The sequence below is a fragment of the Bos javanicus genome, chromosome X, assembly GCF_032452875.1.
Source record: "Bos javanicus breed banteng chromosome X, ARS-OSU_banteng_1.0, whole genome shotgun sequence".
Classification (NCBI taxonomy): Eukaryota; Metazoa; Chordata; class Mammalia; order Artiodactyla; family Bovidae; genus Bos; species Bos javanicus.
In genome coordinates, this window is record NC_083897.1 from 113,512,210 (window position 1) to 113,529,040 (window position 16,831).

Here is a 16,831-nt window from a genome sequence, read left to right on the forward strand (position 1 = left end):
ATCGGGAAGGCGCTCTGCATCTTCACCCCACCGAGAGGGCACCTGAGGCCTCTGTGAACAGAACAGGTCCCGTGCCAGGGGCTTTATTGGCTTTCTGTGTAAACCAAAAAATATCAGCCTCTTTCTCTCTTCCTTATTCTTTATCTTTATTTTTTATTTTTATTTTTGACCCCAGACCACCAGGTCCCAGTCCATTATAAGACCCGTGTCATCTCTCTCACCGATGCCATCCATCCTGAGAATTCCCCTAGATCCTGCTGGGGCTGGACCCCAACACCTGGGATTCTCCAGGCAAGAACACTGGAGTGGGTTGCCATTTCCCTCTCCAATGCATGAAAGTGAAAAATGAAAGTGAAGTTGCTCAGTCGTGTCCAACTCTTTGTGACCCCATGGACTGCAGCCCACCAGGCTCCTCCGTCCATGGGATTCTCCAGGCAAGAGTACTGGAGTGGGGTGCCATTGCCTTCTCCTCTATGCCCCTTCAAACCTAGTGGTTCTAATACTGGCTTCTCAGTTGCTGGCCTATGGGTACTTCATCATCTCTTGCTTTCTCTTCATTATTTACACATTTTAGTCTCCTCATTAAATGATATTCCATCACTCTTTTAAAGTGTGCCATCAGCTTTTGGCTAGGACTCTGACTAATACATTGGTAGTGGGGAATAGGATAAACTTTAAGGTAGTATTGGGGAGGGTGGGACAAACTGCTGGAGAAGGGATAAATGGAAGAGATGAACTGGATAAAAGGGATAAACTGGAAGAGAAGGGTTTCAAAGCTTTTTATGGCATTCTATGAATATAACATGACTTTTGTATGTGAATGACTCTAATACAGTCTTAAATTGCTTAATTATTTAGTTGGGTTCCTGTTTCTTTGCATGCACAACCAGGATTGAACAGGGCTAAGGGATATCTGGGATTTACATGACTAGAAGATACTACTAGGATCTATCGAGATTGATTATATCATATTAGAACATTTCTCTTATGGCACCAGGAATATCCCAACCCAGTGCACATACTAAGTTTCTATTGAAATTCAGTGCACTACTATGGTGTGAAACTCATTTTTATTGTCAGATAGGATAACACTGTTTGACTTTTTGATATTTCCTTTTATTATGAAACAGAAATTGGGGAAAGCCCTTCAGGAACAAGTAATTCAGTTCAGATTGTTACATGTAGATTCAGATTGTTAAACATAAATAACTCTAAAAGTGGACATGACACAGCTGACAGTTGTCCATCACTGTAACACTTTATATATCTGAGAATTCAGATCTCACATAAAATTATATGCCTCAAAGTAATCCACTACTGGCGCACGACAAATAGGGCAGTTTGGATGTTCTTCCAGCCATTGATCAATGCACTGATAATGGTATTCATGGGAGCATGGTAGGATGCGTAGCATATTGCCTGTGGTGTATTCTGTAATGCAAATAGGACAGGTTTTAGCTGCATCTTTCTCTTCAAAAAATCTTAAAGGCAAGCTGTTAATCTGCAGTTTTGTAAGGCCTCTAGTTTGGTGTGGGTCTGCTTCTAATAAGAAAAATTGGTCCAGATTAAGGGAAGACCTAGAGTCACTATCGTCAACTGTTATTGGGGACATTCGTCCAACTTCTTGGCTGGTCTCTGATAAGCCTACTGATGACCTTCTTTCTTCACTGTTTTCAAGCATCAACATCAGTGTGCCAATTTCTGAATCTTCATCACTTAAGCCAAAATTATACTCAGGACTAAATATGGAAGTAGAAACATAATAGGGGCTTGAAAGTGATACCAGTATTAAATTTGAATCAAAATTATAGCTAGCATTTGGAGCAGAACCAGGTATACTATCACTACCACTAGGTCCATGTCTTTCATTTGATGACTCTGCCCTTTCCATGTTTTCACTTAGAGGTGAGACATTATGCTCTAAATTACTGTCACTGTCCATAAGATTACTTGAGTTACTAAATCCTGTCATTGTCTGACATAAAATAGTCTGAGTTGGAACAGACATTGTATCACTTAAGCTAGTATTTAAAATTCTATGAATGGGATTTCTGATGGTATTAACATAAGCAGTCTCATCAGCCTCGTCAGAATCTGAAGACATAGGCTTCAGTTCTTCTTGCTCACTTTCTGAAATGGTAGTGTTGTTTGGTGAGTCAGATGTTAACTGAGTTCTACTAATTCTGCTGTCTCTCTGAGAACATGCTCGACAATGAACTTGTTCTACTTCAAGATTGAAAGGTGTGGTTGGATTTGTTTCCCTCACTTCCCAAGATTCACTACTGCATGTTGTGTCTGAATAACATTCTCCATGAACAGCATTACTAGTTTCAGAAGTTTCAATAAGACCCCTATTTTGCAACTCATGTCCAGGCATTTGCTGTCTCAATGTTTCTTCATGCCCAGTTCTAGAAAAGTTATCATTCTCACTTATGAGAGGTTGGTTAAAAGTCTGAGATGGTGTATCTTCATTAATTCTTTGAAAAAATTCCCACAGTGTATGTGGAGGTGACCAGTTGTCAGTCCTTGGTCTGGTTCTCCGAGAGACTGGGCTCCAACTTCTTAGTCTTCTCTGACTTCTAGTCGGTGGGACTTCCATTAATGTTTCCATTGTATCGTGTTCTGATGCAGATGCTGTTGTGAATAGTGACTCAAATTGTGGATTTTCCACTTGCCTTTGGCTGTCTTCCGTATCTTCTCTTCTGGGAAGTTCTGCAGATGCTACATATTCATTTTCTGGATTTGAGTTTTCATCATCATACTCAAGATTACTCTCTAAGCCAAATCTGAGCTCATCACTGTTAGCACTAATTTCACTCTCTTCTCTCCAAGACTGATTTTCTTTTTGTTCACTTGTCACATTTTCAGTTTGTCCGAAAGTGGTAAGCCAGTCTAGAAGAGAGTTCTTACTGGATTCATTATCTGAAGCATCTCCTCTATCTGTTAATTTAAAAAATGGGAGGAAGGGCCATAAAAGAACTACCAAAATTGGAACTATCATAAAATAGCACTCTGAAACTGTTTAAAAAGTAAACAAAAATGAGAACTTAAATACTCAGATGTTTTCAACTGATTTCACATTTACTTTATAAGTTATACTGCGGATTCATTTTGATATTTGGCAAAACTAATACAATTATGTAAAGTTTAAAAATAAAATAAAATTTTAAAAAAGTTAATTATCTTTAACTTTAAAGTTAATACTTTAAAAGCTTTATTATCTAGATTTACAAGTAAAGGCAGGGAAGTTTCAATTCCATCTGAAAAAGAGTACACTAATCCTAGATAAATTTAGAGAGGTTTTTACAAAGGGTATCTGAAGGAAGTCTGTTTTTCAATATTTCGTCATATACACAGCCCTCTATACCACTGTGGGAGGAATGTCAAGAGACAACATTTTTTTTCAGTCCACTGTCAAAACACCAAAGCAGTTAAACCAGGTAAACACCAGTTAAGGTACAGTGCTAGTATTTTAATTCAGTTGATATTATTGTCTAATTCTCCTTAGTCTCCAATATTACTGCCCCTAGGCTGTTATATGCTTTTGATAATGTATAAGTTGTTTTAAAATATAAGATTATTGCCCAAATATAAACAAAGTTTATAGGATTAAAAGTATTTGAATTTTGAATACTTCTTATTATTACCAAGGTTTTTAATTGGCATTAAGCTGAAAGATCAAATGAATAGACTGAACCTAGCATGGCACATATAAGACCATATTCAAGAACCAAAGTATTATAGTATCCTCTTCATTCAATAGTAAAATCCTCTATTTTACACTGGGAGAGAAGGCACCAGATCTGAGGTTCCAACAGGGTTTCTCAGCCTTAGAACTATTTACATTTTGGCACTGGGCAATTCTGATTTTGGGGAGCTACCATGTGCATTGTGTCGTATTTGGCAGCATCCCTGGCCTCTGCCCACTAGATGCTAGTAACACCCATGCCTCCCTCTGTGACAACCAAAAATATCTCCAGCTATTGTCAAATGTCCCTTGGGGTGGGGGAGAGCAAAACTGTCCCTAGTTGAGAACTACTTGATTAAAATATAAAATATTTCTTTTTGCTATTTTTTTACATGTCTATATAGATAGAGAGGGCCTCCCTCATAACTCAGTTGGTAAAGGATCTGCTTGCAATGCAGGGGACCCCAGTTGGATTCCTGAATCGGGGAGATCTGCTGGAGAAGGGATAGGCTACCCACTTCAGTATTCTTGGGCTTCCCTTGTGGTTCAGTTGGTAAAGAATCCACCTGCAAAGTGGGAGACCTGGGTTCCATCCCTGGGTTGGGAAGATCCCCTCCATTCCAGTATTCTGACTTGGATATTTCTATGGACTGTATAGTCCGTGGGGTTGCAAAGAGTCTGACACGACTGAGTGACTTTCACTTTCATAGATAGAGAAAATAATTCGGGACATAGGAGGAACTTTCCGTTGAGGTACAAAACCAACCAACAAACAAAAACCAATGGTCTACTTCACAGTTTCCCAATTAAAACAATCCAAATGTGAATCAGGGAAAAAAACCTACCCAGGCATTCTCACTGCAAACCAAGTAAATGTCAGTTCTTTTTTATGAGAAGTTCCTTACCAAATAATGTATGCCACTTCTGTATAATTTACTATTTACTATTATGAAGTGATTATTTAATACTATGAAGTTGCTTTCTCATCCCATCCTATTCCCCCCAAAGAGAAATATACCTGTATTTTCATCTGAGTTTTGTGGTAGGTTTTCTTTCATTAATTGAAGCCTCCTCCACAACTCTTCTTCGGTACTTTCACCTAGGGGGCCAAACAAATTGTTGTCCATAAGTATGTAATCTTCTGCACTCAGATCACTTGCGAATCCGAAGTAATCATCTTCTTGAGCCAGTAGGTCCTTCTGACCTCTGTGTCGGACCGAAACTCTGTCTTCTTCATCGTCGGAATCTGAGCTTTCCATCTCGATGAACAACTGAAAAATTATCTGAATTTCATGACATACTGCTGAAACGCAAAAGCCACTGTCAGGTAGTCTTCAGCTTCTGCTTCCGCCCGGGAGTGACTGGAATGCGCTCAGTCGGACAACCGTCTGCCTAGGTTCCCTGCTGCTCCGCTACTCTGCTATTGCACCTCAGCTCTGCAGCCTATGGTGAAGTAATAATTGAGATCTGCCTCTACCTCATAACTTGCTTAGGCGTTGCCTAGGCATCCACTGTCTTCCTTACGTAACTGAGTAGGGACTGGATTCAGGTTGGATTTCATTTCATTCAAAAGCAGCCAATATTTCTGAGGGTTTATAATGTACCAAGCACCATCCTTCACCGTCTGCCCCACCACCACCACCTCCACCCCTCCCCCGCCCCCCCGCAGACTATTCTCAGGCTTTCAGAAAGCTTTTTCATTTGCTACATTTAATACAACAACCTGCTTCGAAATGCCATGCCAAAGTCAGCCTCATTAAATGTAGCATTTCTCATTTTTAGGGACCGAGGGACCGCTGCCTTTTCTCCTCGTGAATTCCTCAGATCGTAGACTCTCACTAAGAAAGTAGTTCACAATTTTTGATAATTCCGCAGGGTCTTAGTTGAATCTCTTCAGTGTGTCCTCTCCCTTTTAACTCTTAATGGCTTCGTCTTGATTATACGACCCCTCAATCCTGTTTCAAACAAACAGAAAACACCAAAACTTGGGCAGGCTTTTCTGCTCATCCAGGGAATTTCTTCTCCACAAAAGCATTCGGTTTCGTTTTTGTCCTTGTGTCTCTTGCAAACGAAACAAGTCAGACTATCACAGGAACTTTAAAAAATGGATCCGTAATATTTATTTTACCTATGGTAATGAGTACCAACCTTGCTGATTTTGTTCCATGTGTCTTAGTGCAACCCGGATGGCTGTATTTATTGGTGAAAATAAACTAACGCTTATTTGTAATGCTACCTGAAGGAGACCTCTAAGATTTTCTGGACTCGTCAGTACTACCAGCCCCACTTGACACGTGTTTGAGAGTTTTTCATTCAAATTATTCATGTAAAGACAAGATTTGGCCACTGAATTTGAGATTATTTAATTTGACTTATTTAATAATTAGTCCATCCAACATAAACTGGGTCAGTTATTGTCCTAGCCCTAGAGCTATGTCAATTGTTGGAGCGGTTTGTATTCCCAAGTGATTCACACCAAGTGAGGCAAACACCATCTAGAAACTATCAAAATACAGTATATTTTAGAATAGGTTTATATATGTTTTATTGTGTTAGTACAGAGAATTATGCAACAATTATTTAATGGGAGTTGGGAAATGTTTCACAGAGATATTATATTTAAATCTGAATCTTTAAATATAGTTATTAGTTTCTATAGATGGAAAATGGCAGTTATGTGTTGGTAGAGAAAAGCTGTCAGAAAAAGTAGACTTGAAAGACCTTGGCTTATTTGGGCAACTGTGGCCACAATTTTGGGGTAGGGGTGGAAACATGAAATTAATCTCAGAAAAAGTAACTGGCACAAACTATAAATTGAGTTTTGAGTTTTTTGAGTGTAAGAAATAGGATACTGATTAAGATGTTTTGGTATATTTTGAGAACAAGCAGTGAATTTTATTTTTGCCTGCTTAGTGTCCCCGTAACATACTTGTGCTGATAGCATCCTGATTTTCATGGTGGAAAATCTCATTCTACAGTCTTAGTCCAGTTGGTTTAAGTTTAGCTCAATTCACTACCATGGCTAAAGGAAAGGACATATGATGCAGCCACGTCTCAAATTGGCTATGGTAATTGGTCAAAACATGAGCATGTGAACAAAAGTACATTTAAGAGCTAAATCTGAAATGTTAGCTAGAATTATTGAAAATGAGAAAGTCTTTTCCACTGGGGTTACTAAGCTGGTGAAATATAAACCTAAAGATGCTTGTGACTATGCTTTATCCCAAGAATGAGGAAAATTGACATTAAGAGACAGAGGAAAACAAAGATGGAGAAACAACGAGATATTTGAGAAAAAAAAAAAATTGAGAAGTACCTGAAGCTAGATGTGCCTTAGGATTTTTAGACCTTTAAAACCATGTATTTCATTTGAAAACTATAAGATTATGATTGAAGGCTCCTAATAATTGTCATAGGAGAGTAATATGATTGGTGATGATGTAGTAGTAGTTGTTGTTAAGTCGCTCAGTTGTGTCCAACTCTTTGTGACCCCAAGGACTGCAGCATGCCAGCCTTTCCTGTCCTTTACCATCTACCAGAGCTTGCTTAAATTCATATCCATTGAGTCGATGATATAGTTAGATGTCAAAAAGTAATTTGATAGAGGGGAGGTGGTCAGGGAATGAGTGAAATAGGTGTGGGAGATTAAGTGGTACAAACTTCAAATTGCAATATAAAGAGTCAAAGGGATGAAATGTACAGTATGGAGAATATAGTCATTAGTAATATAATATTTTTGTAGGCTGACAGATGGTAACTAGGCTTGTGCTCATTTTATACTGTACAGAAATATCTAATCTATGTTGTGCACTAGAGGCAAACAGTGTTGTAGGCCAAGTATATTTCAAAAGACAGACAAACTCATAGAAAAAGAGATAAGATTTGTGGTTACCAGAGGTTTGGGGCAGGCTGGGGTGGGGTTTGGAGGAAGGAGGTCAAAGGGTACATACTTCTAGTTAGAGGATAAATAAGTACAGGAATGTAATGTGCAACATGATTAATATAATTAAGACTGCTATGTTGTCTATGAAAGTTGTTAGGAATAAATCCTAAGAGTTCTCATCACAAGAAAAATATTATTTCTCTTTTATTTTCTATCTATATGAGGTGATAGATGGTTTACTAAACTTATCATGGTTAGCATTTCACGATGTATGCAAGTGTAGGAGAACAACACTTGCCACCTCAAAATGTTTCTTTGGCATGTAGATTATTTCAAGCTGGGAAAAAATAAAAAATCTAGGCCCAAAGTCTCAGGAAGACACTTTGACCTTGCTCTTAACTGCCTAGAAAGTTTAGATAAAGGGCCTATTCCCCAATAGAGCAACCACCAGAGATATCTACAAAGAATATGGCTAGTTGTGGCGGGGAAAACACAGCAGGGCCTAGAGAGCTAAGACCGTTCTGTGTCCTATTGTCTACAAGGCCCATTTACCAAACATTTCCTTTTCCATCTTCATATGAACCACTTTGCTCTCCTTTGAAGTCTCAAATACTATCCATGACATCCTCTTTTGTCTTTAGTTAAAGATGGTATTTAAGGTGAGGGTTTCAGCCATTTGGGTTTTTCAGATTTCCTGGGTCTTTCTCATTTGTTCATGTTATTAAACTTTGATTTTTTTCTACTTTTGTCTCATGCCAATTTAATTCTTAGAGCAGCCAGATGAATCTAGACAGGTAAAGGAAAATTTTTTACTGCCCAACGTAAGTCAAATGATTATGCTGTGTGCCTCAAACTTAGTGTTAAATGTCAATTATATCTCCAAAATCTGTAGAAAAAACTAAATAATTTATAATTAAGTTACCATGTAAAATTTATTTGCTTTTGTCCAGTCTATAAGAGTAGTATGTTCATATAATTTCAATTTAATTGGATTTAGTTTTTATGAAAAATTCAGAAAACAATATTTCTGTCATCATTTGTTTAATAAGTATTTATTAGGCATTGAAATTGTGTAAAGTTGAAAGAAATGAGCATTTTCAATTGATTATGAGTGAAATTAGTTATGACATATCAATATAATATTAATATTGTGGATAAATTTCCTACATCTTTGTACCTTGAGATCCTTCCAAAAATGCCCTTACATTTGCACATGTTTCATTTATTATACAATGTATTCTGCTACCTTGGCCCAGTAATACTCATTTAATTCCTACATGAGGAAAAAATAACCTGAGATGAAAAATCACTGAACATTTGGTTTATATGAAGAAACAGAATGGTCCCGGTGGGAACTAAAATGTCTTTCACTGATACCTTAATGAAGAGTGAGATAATGTTATGCAACCAGTTAGCTTCCTAGTGGGATTTTTAGGATGCCTAAGTCAAGAGATATCTTGAGTAATAGGCAAGTTTGGTCTTGGAGTACAAAATAAAGCAGAGGAAAGGCTAACAGAGTTTTGAAGAGAACACACTGCTCACAGCAAACACCCTCTTCCAACAATACAAGAAATGACTCTACACATGGACATCACCAGATGGTCAATACCAAAATCAGATTGATTATATTCTTTGTAGCCAAAGATGGAGAAGCTCTATACAGTCAGCAAAAACAAGACCAGGAGCTGACTGTGGCTCAGATCATGAAATGCTCATTGCAAAATTCAGACTTAAATTGAAGAAAGTAGGGAAAACTATGGAGAAGGCAATGGCACCCCACTCCAGTACTCTTGCCTGGAAAATCCCATGTATGGAGGAGCCTGGTAGGCTGCAGTCCGTGGGGTCGCTAAGAGTCAGACACGACTGAACGACTTCACTTTCACTTTTCTCTTTCCTGCATTGGAGAAGGAAATGGCAACCCACTCCAGTGTTCTTGCCTGGAGAATCTCATGGACAGAGGAGCCTGGTGGGCTACAGTCAATGGAGTCACAAAGAGTTGAACATGACCAAGTGACTAACATACTTTTTTCACTGACCTCTCCACACTGGAAGGCAAATAGCCACCCTCATGTTGTGACAGGAATGTCCCCGATGTTGCCTAATGTCCCTGAGAGAGCAAAAACACCCCTGATTGAGAATTCGTGGTCCCAGGGGAGCTCTTTTCTGGGGAGGTGACTTCTAACAAAGCTGATGTTGGTCTTGGTGAAACCATGGAATATGTCCCCTGCTCTCCAATGGCTATAGTCTAATTTTTAAAAAATTAACCAAGAATCAATATAGTGTTATCAGTGCTATAGAAATATTGATGAAAGGCTCCTAACCCACAAGTGTGAACTCACATTTAGGCTTTTGGGAGTTGAAATCTTGGTCAGTTACTTAACAACCAACTTAGTGTCTTCAGGCCCAGTTTTATCATGTATGAAAGAGGGTTAAGAAGGCGGCCCATTTCCTAATCTCTTTCGAGGATATAAGAATTCAAGTAGGAAAAAGCATTTATGTTTTTTAAAAGATGCTTACTCCTTGGAAGAAAAGTTATGACCAATGTAGATAGCATATTGAAAAGCAGAGACATTGCCAACAAAGGTCCATCTAGTCAAGGCTATGGTTTTTCCAGTAGTCATGTATGGATGCGAGAGTTGGACTGTGAAGAAGGCTGAGCACCGAAGAATTGATGCTTTTGAACTGTGGTGTTGGAGAAGACTCTTGAGAGTACCTTGGATTGCAAGGAGATCCAACCAGTCCATTCTAGAGGAGATCAGCCCTGGGATTTTTTGGAAGGAATGATGCTAAAGCTGAAACTCCAGTACTTTGGCCACCTCATGCAAAGAGTTGACTCATTGGAAAAGACTGATGCTGGGAGGGATTGGGGGCAGGAGGAGAAGGGGACGATAGAGGATGAGATGGCTGGATGGTATCACCGACTTGATGGACGTGAGTTTGAGTGAACTCTGGGAGATGGTGATGGGCAGGGAGGCCTGGCGTGCTGCGATTCATGGGGTCGCAAAGAGTCAGACACGACCAAGTGACTGAACTGAACTGAACTGATAGTTGATTTTAAATGTTCTGTTAGTTTCTGGCATACATCAAAATGATTCAGATTATCTATCTACCTACCTATCTATAGAGAGAGAAGGAGAGAGAGGAAGAATATGTGTGTGTGTGTGTGTGTTCTTTCTCATATTTTTCCCATTATGGTTTATTACAGGATATTGAATATATATTTACCTGTGCTATACAGGAGGGCCTTGTTTATCTATTTTATATATAGGAGTTAATATCTGCTAATCCCAAACTCTTAATTTATTCCTCCCTCCCCCGCCCCTGGAAAAAGCCTTTAAAACTAAGCCTGGTTCACAGTAAATGGAACAATGAAGAGAAAGAAGAAAACATGTGATTTCTTTTTTCGGTGATGGTCAAGATAGCATATACTTTAAATTTGTATCGAAGAACATTGTGTTTGTGTGTGTGTGTGTGTAAACCACTAATAACTTTATGAATAACAAGTATATTATGGAATTAATTGCCCTTCCAGATCTTGACTATACTTTGACTGCAGGTGATTGTAGAGACAACCATAACTTCCTGGCACAGGACTTGACAGATGTCAGTGAACTAAAACTGCAAGTTCAAAAAATATCCACATAAGATAGAGAGGCAATTTCAGTTCTGTGTGAATAGCATATATTATTTTATGAGTGCCATTGTGTAACTGATTATTCCTATGGTGGAAACAATGGTATACCCTTAATGGTTGGTAAGCAAAAATAATTTCCATGTAGTAAAAATAACTTGCTAGAAGCATAAACTCATAAGAATGATAAAAGGAGATATATGACATTAAAAACATGTGATGAGAGAGAGTTTTAGCAAGGCCAAAGACCCTGAAAACAAAATTGGCACACTGATTTCACTGAAAGTTTAGAGCTTCCATATAGCAAAGGAAACAATAAACAAATAAAAAAATAGATTAATAGTATTCTTAGAAAAAGTATTTACAGAATCTGTGACCAATGGGGGTTTACATTACTAATATGCTAAAGCTAAGTCGCTTCAGTTGTGTCTGACTCTGTGCGACCCCATAGATCGCAGCCCACCAGGCTCCGCCGTCCCTGGGATTCTCCAGGCAAGAACAGTGGAGTGGGTTGCCATTTCCTTCTCCAGTGCATGAAAGTGAAAAGTGAAAGTGAAGCCGCTCAGTCATGTCCGACTCTTAGCGACCCCATGGACTGCAGCCTACCAGGCTTCTCCGTCCATGGGATTTTCTAGGCAAGAGTACTGGAGTGGGGTGCCACTGCCTTCTCCAATATGCTAAAAGGATACTGTAAAAGTCAAGCAAATAGCCTATAAGTATATGAAATAATGTTAATCACCCCTAGTAATAATTATATACAAGATTTACAGAAATGTTATGCCTCTGTTTGGTTTACTCTTTCTTTCTTCTTGATGGAATCATTTAGCACTAAGTAACAGATTTTAATTTAACACTACCAGAAATGCAGGTGACCCAAACAGTGTCCTTGATTATATTGCAGTGTTCAAATAAATAACATTTTGGCTTTTACAATTCCTATAGAATATTACTGAAATATTCATATTTGGTGGAAACTTTGTTTAAATTTAAATAGTGTGTTTGTGTATCCAGTTTATGCCATTTACCTCATTTATCCCAATCCCAAGAACTTGATTGTGCTTAATTGCAATTCAAAAGAAAAAGAATATCTGATTCTGAAATTTTTCTACTTTTATTTTTAAGGGTAAAGCAATTTTAAATTGTCTGATATAAACAAAGCAAGTTCCCTTTGTTCCTCAGAGGCTCTATATTAAATGGATTTTTAACTCATTGATAGCATGTTGTGGTTAAATTTCCCCTTGATCTTTGTGATTCTGTTTTCACAGCAGAAACTAACTCGGTCCATTTACTGTCCTTCATAGAACTGTGCTCTGCAATATATTTTTTCATACAAATAGATACCTCTTTTTAAAACTGTGTAAATCCTTGCATAGAGTTTTCCCAGTTGGATCACCTCTGACTCATAGTTCCTGAGGAGGTGTGAGGGTGGAGGGAATGGCTTTAAGAAATGAAGTGCAAAAAGTTTAATGCATTCCTGTGATACAAATATATGAAATGACCCTGAATGACATCTTTACTCTTGTCTGCTCATTTCTCCCACAGGTATGGTTCTGGTCAATTATAGAAAAAATTGACATTTGCAGTGGGCCCTTTTATAAAAGAAGTGCCAACTTGGAAATGATTTATTTTAGAAACAGAGAGGATATAAAAATATATATCCCCTGTCTCTGAAGTGTGAAGGTTGAAAAGCAAAGGGATGATCTTTAAAGTGTCTAAAATATTGATTTGTGGCATAGTTTTACAAAATGCTTCAGATTAGTTTTTTTTTTTTTTTTGATGGTCCCTCATGCTTTGCATCAGTTTGTGCTACAACTTGAATCTCTTTATTTTTGAATTTACTTTAAAAAAAAAGATATTTCATAGTGGTATGTATCTAGCTCCCTTTAGATAATCAATGCTGAAAAAGTCAGAGTCATTCTGAGAAATCAAATCTGATATTTTCCCTAACATCACAAGTTTTGCTTGGATTTCCTTTGTTTTTATACAACAAATATTCTCTACCTCCCTCTCCCTAAGAAAATGCACCAACTCAACATTGATAAAATTCCGTTTTCAATCTCTGTTTATTTAAGGAGCAAAGATACTGAATGTTCAAATTAGAGTTACTTTTTAATATCAGAGTAATCACTTGCATAAATAAATCAAGCTTTAGCAAAACAGGAAACCAACATTTAATACAATCTCCTGAATATATACATCTCATGTTATAGATATATCTACTTATCCCCCATCATTCCTAAGGAATTCACAACAAAATGATCAAATGAACAAAATGATCAAATCAAGTGGAAAACTAGACTAGAAATTGTTGATTATTTGGGATTATTTTTATCATCTTTAAGAAAAATTGTTTTTTAAATTAACACAAAGGAGCCCTTAGCCATAAGATATTTTTAGCTCAATGTTTAAATTTAATTATCAGACTTTACTTATAGATTAAAAGATGAACTAAAAATGCAGAATCTATCAAGTAGTCCACATTGCATTAGCTGAAACATAAAAGTATAACAGTGAGTTAAATTGCCTGAGAAATTTGAGTTATTTAAAGTAGCACGACAAACACTTTAAGGAAAGATGAACTGAAAAAAATAGAATATATATGTCTATAAAATATAGTCATATAAAGTACATCCATATGCGACCCCATGAATCACAGCACGCCAAGCCTCCCTGTCCATCACCAACTCCCGGAGTTCACTCAGACTCACGTCCATCCAGTCAGTGATGCCATCCCGCCATCTCATCCTCTGTCGTCCCCTTCTCCTCTTGCCCCCAATCCCTGCCAGCATCAGAGTCTTTTCCAATGAGTCAACTCTTCTCACGAGGTGGCCAAAGTACTGGAGTTTCAGCTTTAGCATCATTCCTTCCAAAGAAATCCCAGGGCTGATCTCTTTAGAATGGACTGGTTGGATCTCCTTGCAGTCCAAGGGACTCTCAAGAGTCTTCTCCAACACCACAGTTCAAAAGCATCAATTCTTCGGCATTCAGCCTTCTTCACAGTCCAATTCTCACATCCATACATGACGACTGGAAAAACCATAGCCTTGACTAGATGGACCTTTGTTGGCAAAGTAATGTCTCTGCTTTTGAATATGCTTTTGAACTGTCCTTCCAAGGAGTAAGCGTCTTTTAATTTCATGGCTGCAGTCACCATCTTCAGTGATTTTGGAGCCCAGAAAAATAAAGTCTGACACTGTTTCCACTGTTTCCCCATCTATTTCCCATGAAGTGATGGGACCAGATGCCATGATCTTCGTTTTCTGAATGTTGAGCTTTAAGCCAACTTTTTCACTCTCCACTTTCACCTTCATCAAGAGGCTTTTTAGTTCCTCTTCACTTTCTGCCATAAGGGTGGTGTCATCTCAATATCTGAGGTTATTGATATTTCTCCCGGCAATCTTGATTCCAGCTTGTGCTTCTTCCAGCCCCGCGTTTCTCATGATGTACTCTGCATATAAGTTAAATAAACAGGGTGACAATACACAGCCTTGATGTACTCCTTTTCCTATTTGGAACCAGTCTGTTATTCCATGTCCAGTTCTAACTGTTGCTTCCTGACCTACATACAAATTTCTAAAGAGGCAGGCCAGGTGGTCTGGTATTCCCATCTCTTTCAGATTTTTCAGTTTATTGTGATCCACACAGTCAAAGGCTTTGGCATAGTCAATAAAGCAGAAGTAGATATTTTTCTGGAACTCTCTTGCTTTTTCCATGATCCAGCGGATGTTGGCAATTTGATCTCTGGTTCCTCTGTCTTTTCTAAAACCAGCTTGAACATCAGGAAGTTCACGGTTCACATATTGCTGAAGCCTGGCTTGGAGAATTTTGAGCATCACTTTACTAGCATGTGAGATGAGTGCAATTGTGCAGTAGTTTGAGCATTCTTTGGCATTGCCTTTCTTGGGATTGGAATGAAAACTGACCTTTTCCAGTCCTGTGGCCACTGCTGAGTTTTCCAAATTTGCTGGCATATTGAGTGTAGCACTTTCACAGCATCATCTTCCAGGATTTGAAATAGCTCAACTAGAATTCTATCCCCTCCACTAGCTTTGTTCGTAGTGATGCTTTCTAAGGCCCACTTGACTTCACATTCCAGGATGTCTGGCTCTAGGTCAGTGATCACACCATCGTGATTATCTGGGTCATGAAGATCTTTTTTGTACAGTTCTTCTGTGTATTCTTGCCACCTCTTCTTAATATCTTCTGCTTCTGATAGGTCCCTACCATTTCTGTCCTTTATCGAGCCCATCTTTGCATGAAATGTTCCTTTGGTATCTCTGATTTTCTTGAAGAGATCTCTAGTCTTTCCCATTCTGTTGTTTTCCTCTATTTCTTTGCAATGATCACTGAAGAAGCCTTTCTTATCTCTTCTTGCTCTTCTTTGGAACTCTGCATTCAGATGTTTATATCTTTCCTTTTCTCCTTTGCTTTTTGCTTCTCTTCTTTTCACAGCTATTTGTAAGGCCTCCCCAGACTATGAGCATCAGGTAATGCAAAAAGTAATAACAACAACAAAAGCAGTGTGATATGTCAGATTTCACCTTTTAATTTAAAAGAAAATGTTCATCTCCAGAGGGATTTTCTTTTTTGAGTTAGGTCATTTATTTCAGATCTTGTTCATTTAAATGGCTGATTTACTTTCCTTCTGAGATTTTTCTTCAGTAAGAAGAAAGAAATAGATTTTTGATGTGTATCCTGAGTAGAACTAATTGTTTATTACTAACTTTTAGGATCTCTAAGAGGCAGAAAAAGTGGAAATGGGAAAGCCTATGGCACTTATGAATCTCCAAATGAAGGGATACATGTCACTCTGTGAAATGTTAAAAGCATGATGCAACTTTACTAACAACAAAATTTATGGATGTCTCTGTACTGTATGTTTATAATATTTTTAAAAAGTCTATTATAGACTAAATGGCTTTCTCTACTATGCATCATTTTTGTATATTTTTTTAAGATTGATAAGCCCAAATATAACATTTATTTTCTTCAAATAGCTTCCAACTTTTTCCCAGTAAAAAATGTAGATACCTCTACAGAAAACTTGAAACCTTGCTTAGGCACATATTACATTTTTATGAAAAGACTGTATGAGTGGTGAGTCCAACCTTGACTTTTACATCTTTTTTTCACATTAGAATTAACCAGAGAGTGCTAAAGAAACATATATCCAGGTCCCAGCCCAGATTTATCAAATCTAAATTCCTGGGGGTGAGGCTTGGGCATCATTGTGTCTTTTTTTTAATTAATTTTTATTGGTGTAGAGTTGATTTACAATGTATTAGTTTCAGGTACAGCAAAGTGAATAAGTTATTCATATACATATATCCACTCTTTTTTAGATTCTTTTTCCATGTAGTTCATTAGAGAGTACTGAGTAGAGCTCCCTGTGCTATACAGTAGGTCCTTATTAGTTATCTATTTTTATACAGTAGTATGTATTTGTCAGTCCCTCTAACCCCCTGGAAACCATAAGTTTGTTTCTACATCTGTTACTCTGTTTCTGTTTTGTAAATAAGTTCATGTCTGCCATTTTTTAAGGTTCCGCATATCAGTGATATCATACAATATTTGTCTTTCTCTGTCTGACTTCACTCAGTATGACAATCTCTAGGGCCATCCATGTTGC

General features: G+C 37.8%; 2 protein-coding genes across 11 annotated transcripts in view; one reads left to right on the forward strand and one right to left on the reverse strand.

Annotated features, from left to right (window-relative positions):
- The window catches only part of DMD (dystrophin), a 2,228,404-nt gene that overhangs the window by 1,083,292 nt on the left and 1,128,281 nt on the right, over nt 1-16,831 (forward strand). The window lies entirely within an intron of this gene.
- LOC133243510 (E3 ubiquitin-protein ligase RLIM-like) lies at nt 1,042-5,104 on the reverse strand. The gene is made up of 2 exons (XM_061410482.1): nt 4,707-5,104; nt 1,042-2,940 (listed from the first exon to the last, which is right to left on the reverse strand). The coding sequence occupies exons 1-2, from the start codon at nt 4,945-4,947 to the stop codon at nt 1,283-1,285; spliced, it is 1,899 nt and encodes a 632-aa protein (XP_061266466.1). The 5' UTR covers nt 4,948-5,104; the 3' UTR covers nt 1,042-1,282.

Bases quoted from the DNA above. Each gene is read 5' to 3' on its own strand.
- LOC133243510 (XM_061410482.1), bottom strand. From the start codon at position 4,947: ATGGAAAGCTCAGATTCCGACGATGAAGAAGACAGAGTTTCGGTCCGA. The intron at 2,941-4,706 runs GTATATTTCTCT...TTAAATTAACAG, and splicing joins AAACTCAGATGAAAATACAG to ATAGAGGAGATGCTTCAGAT.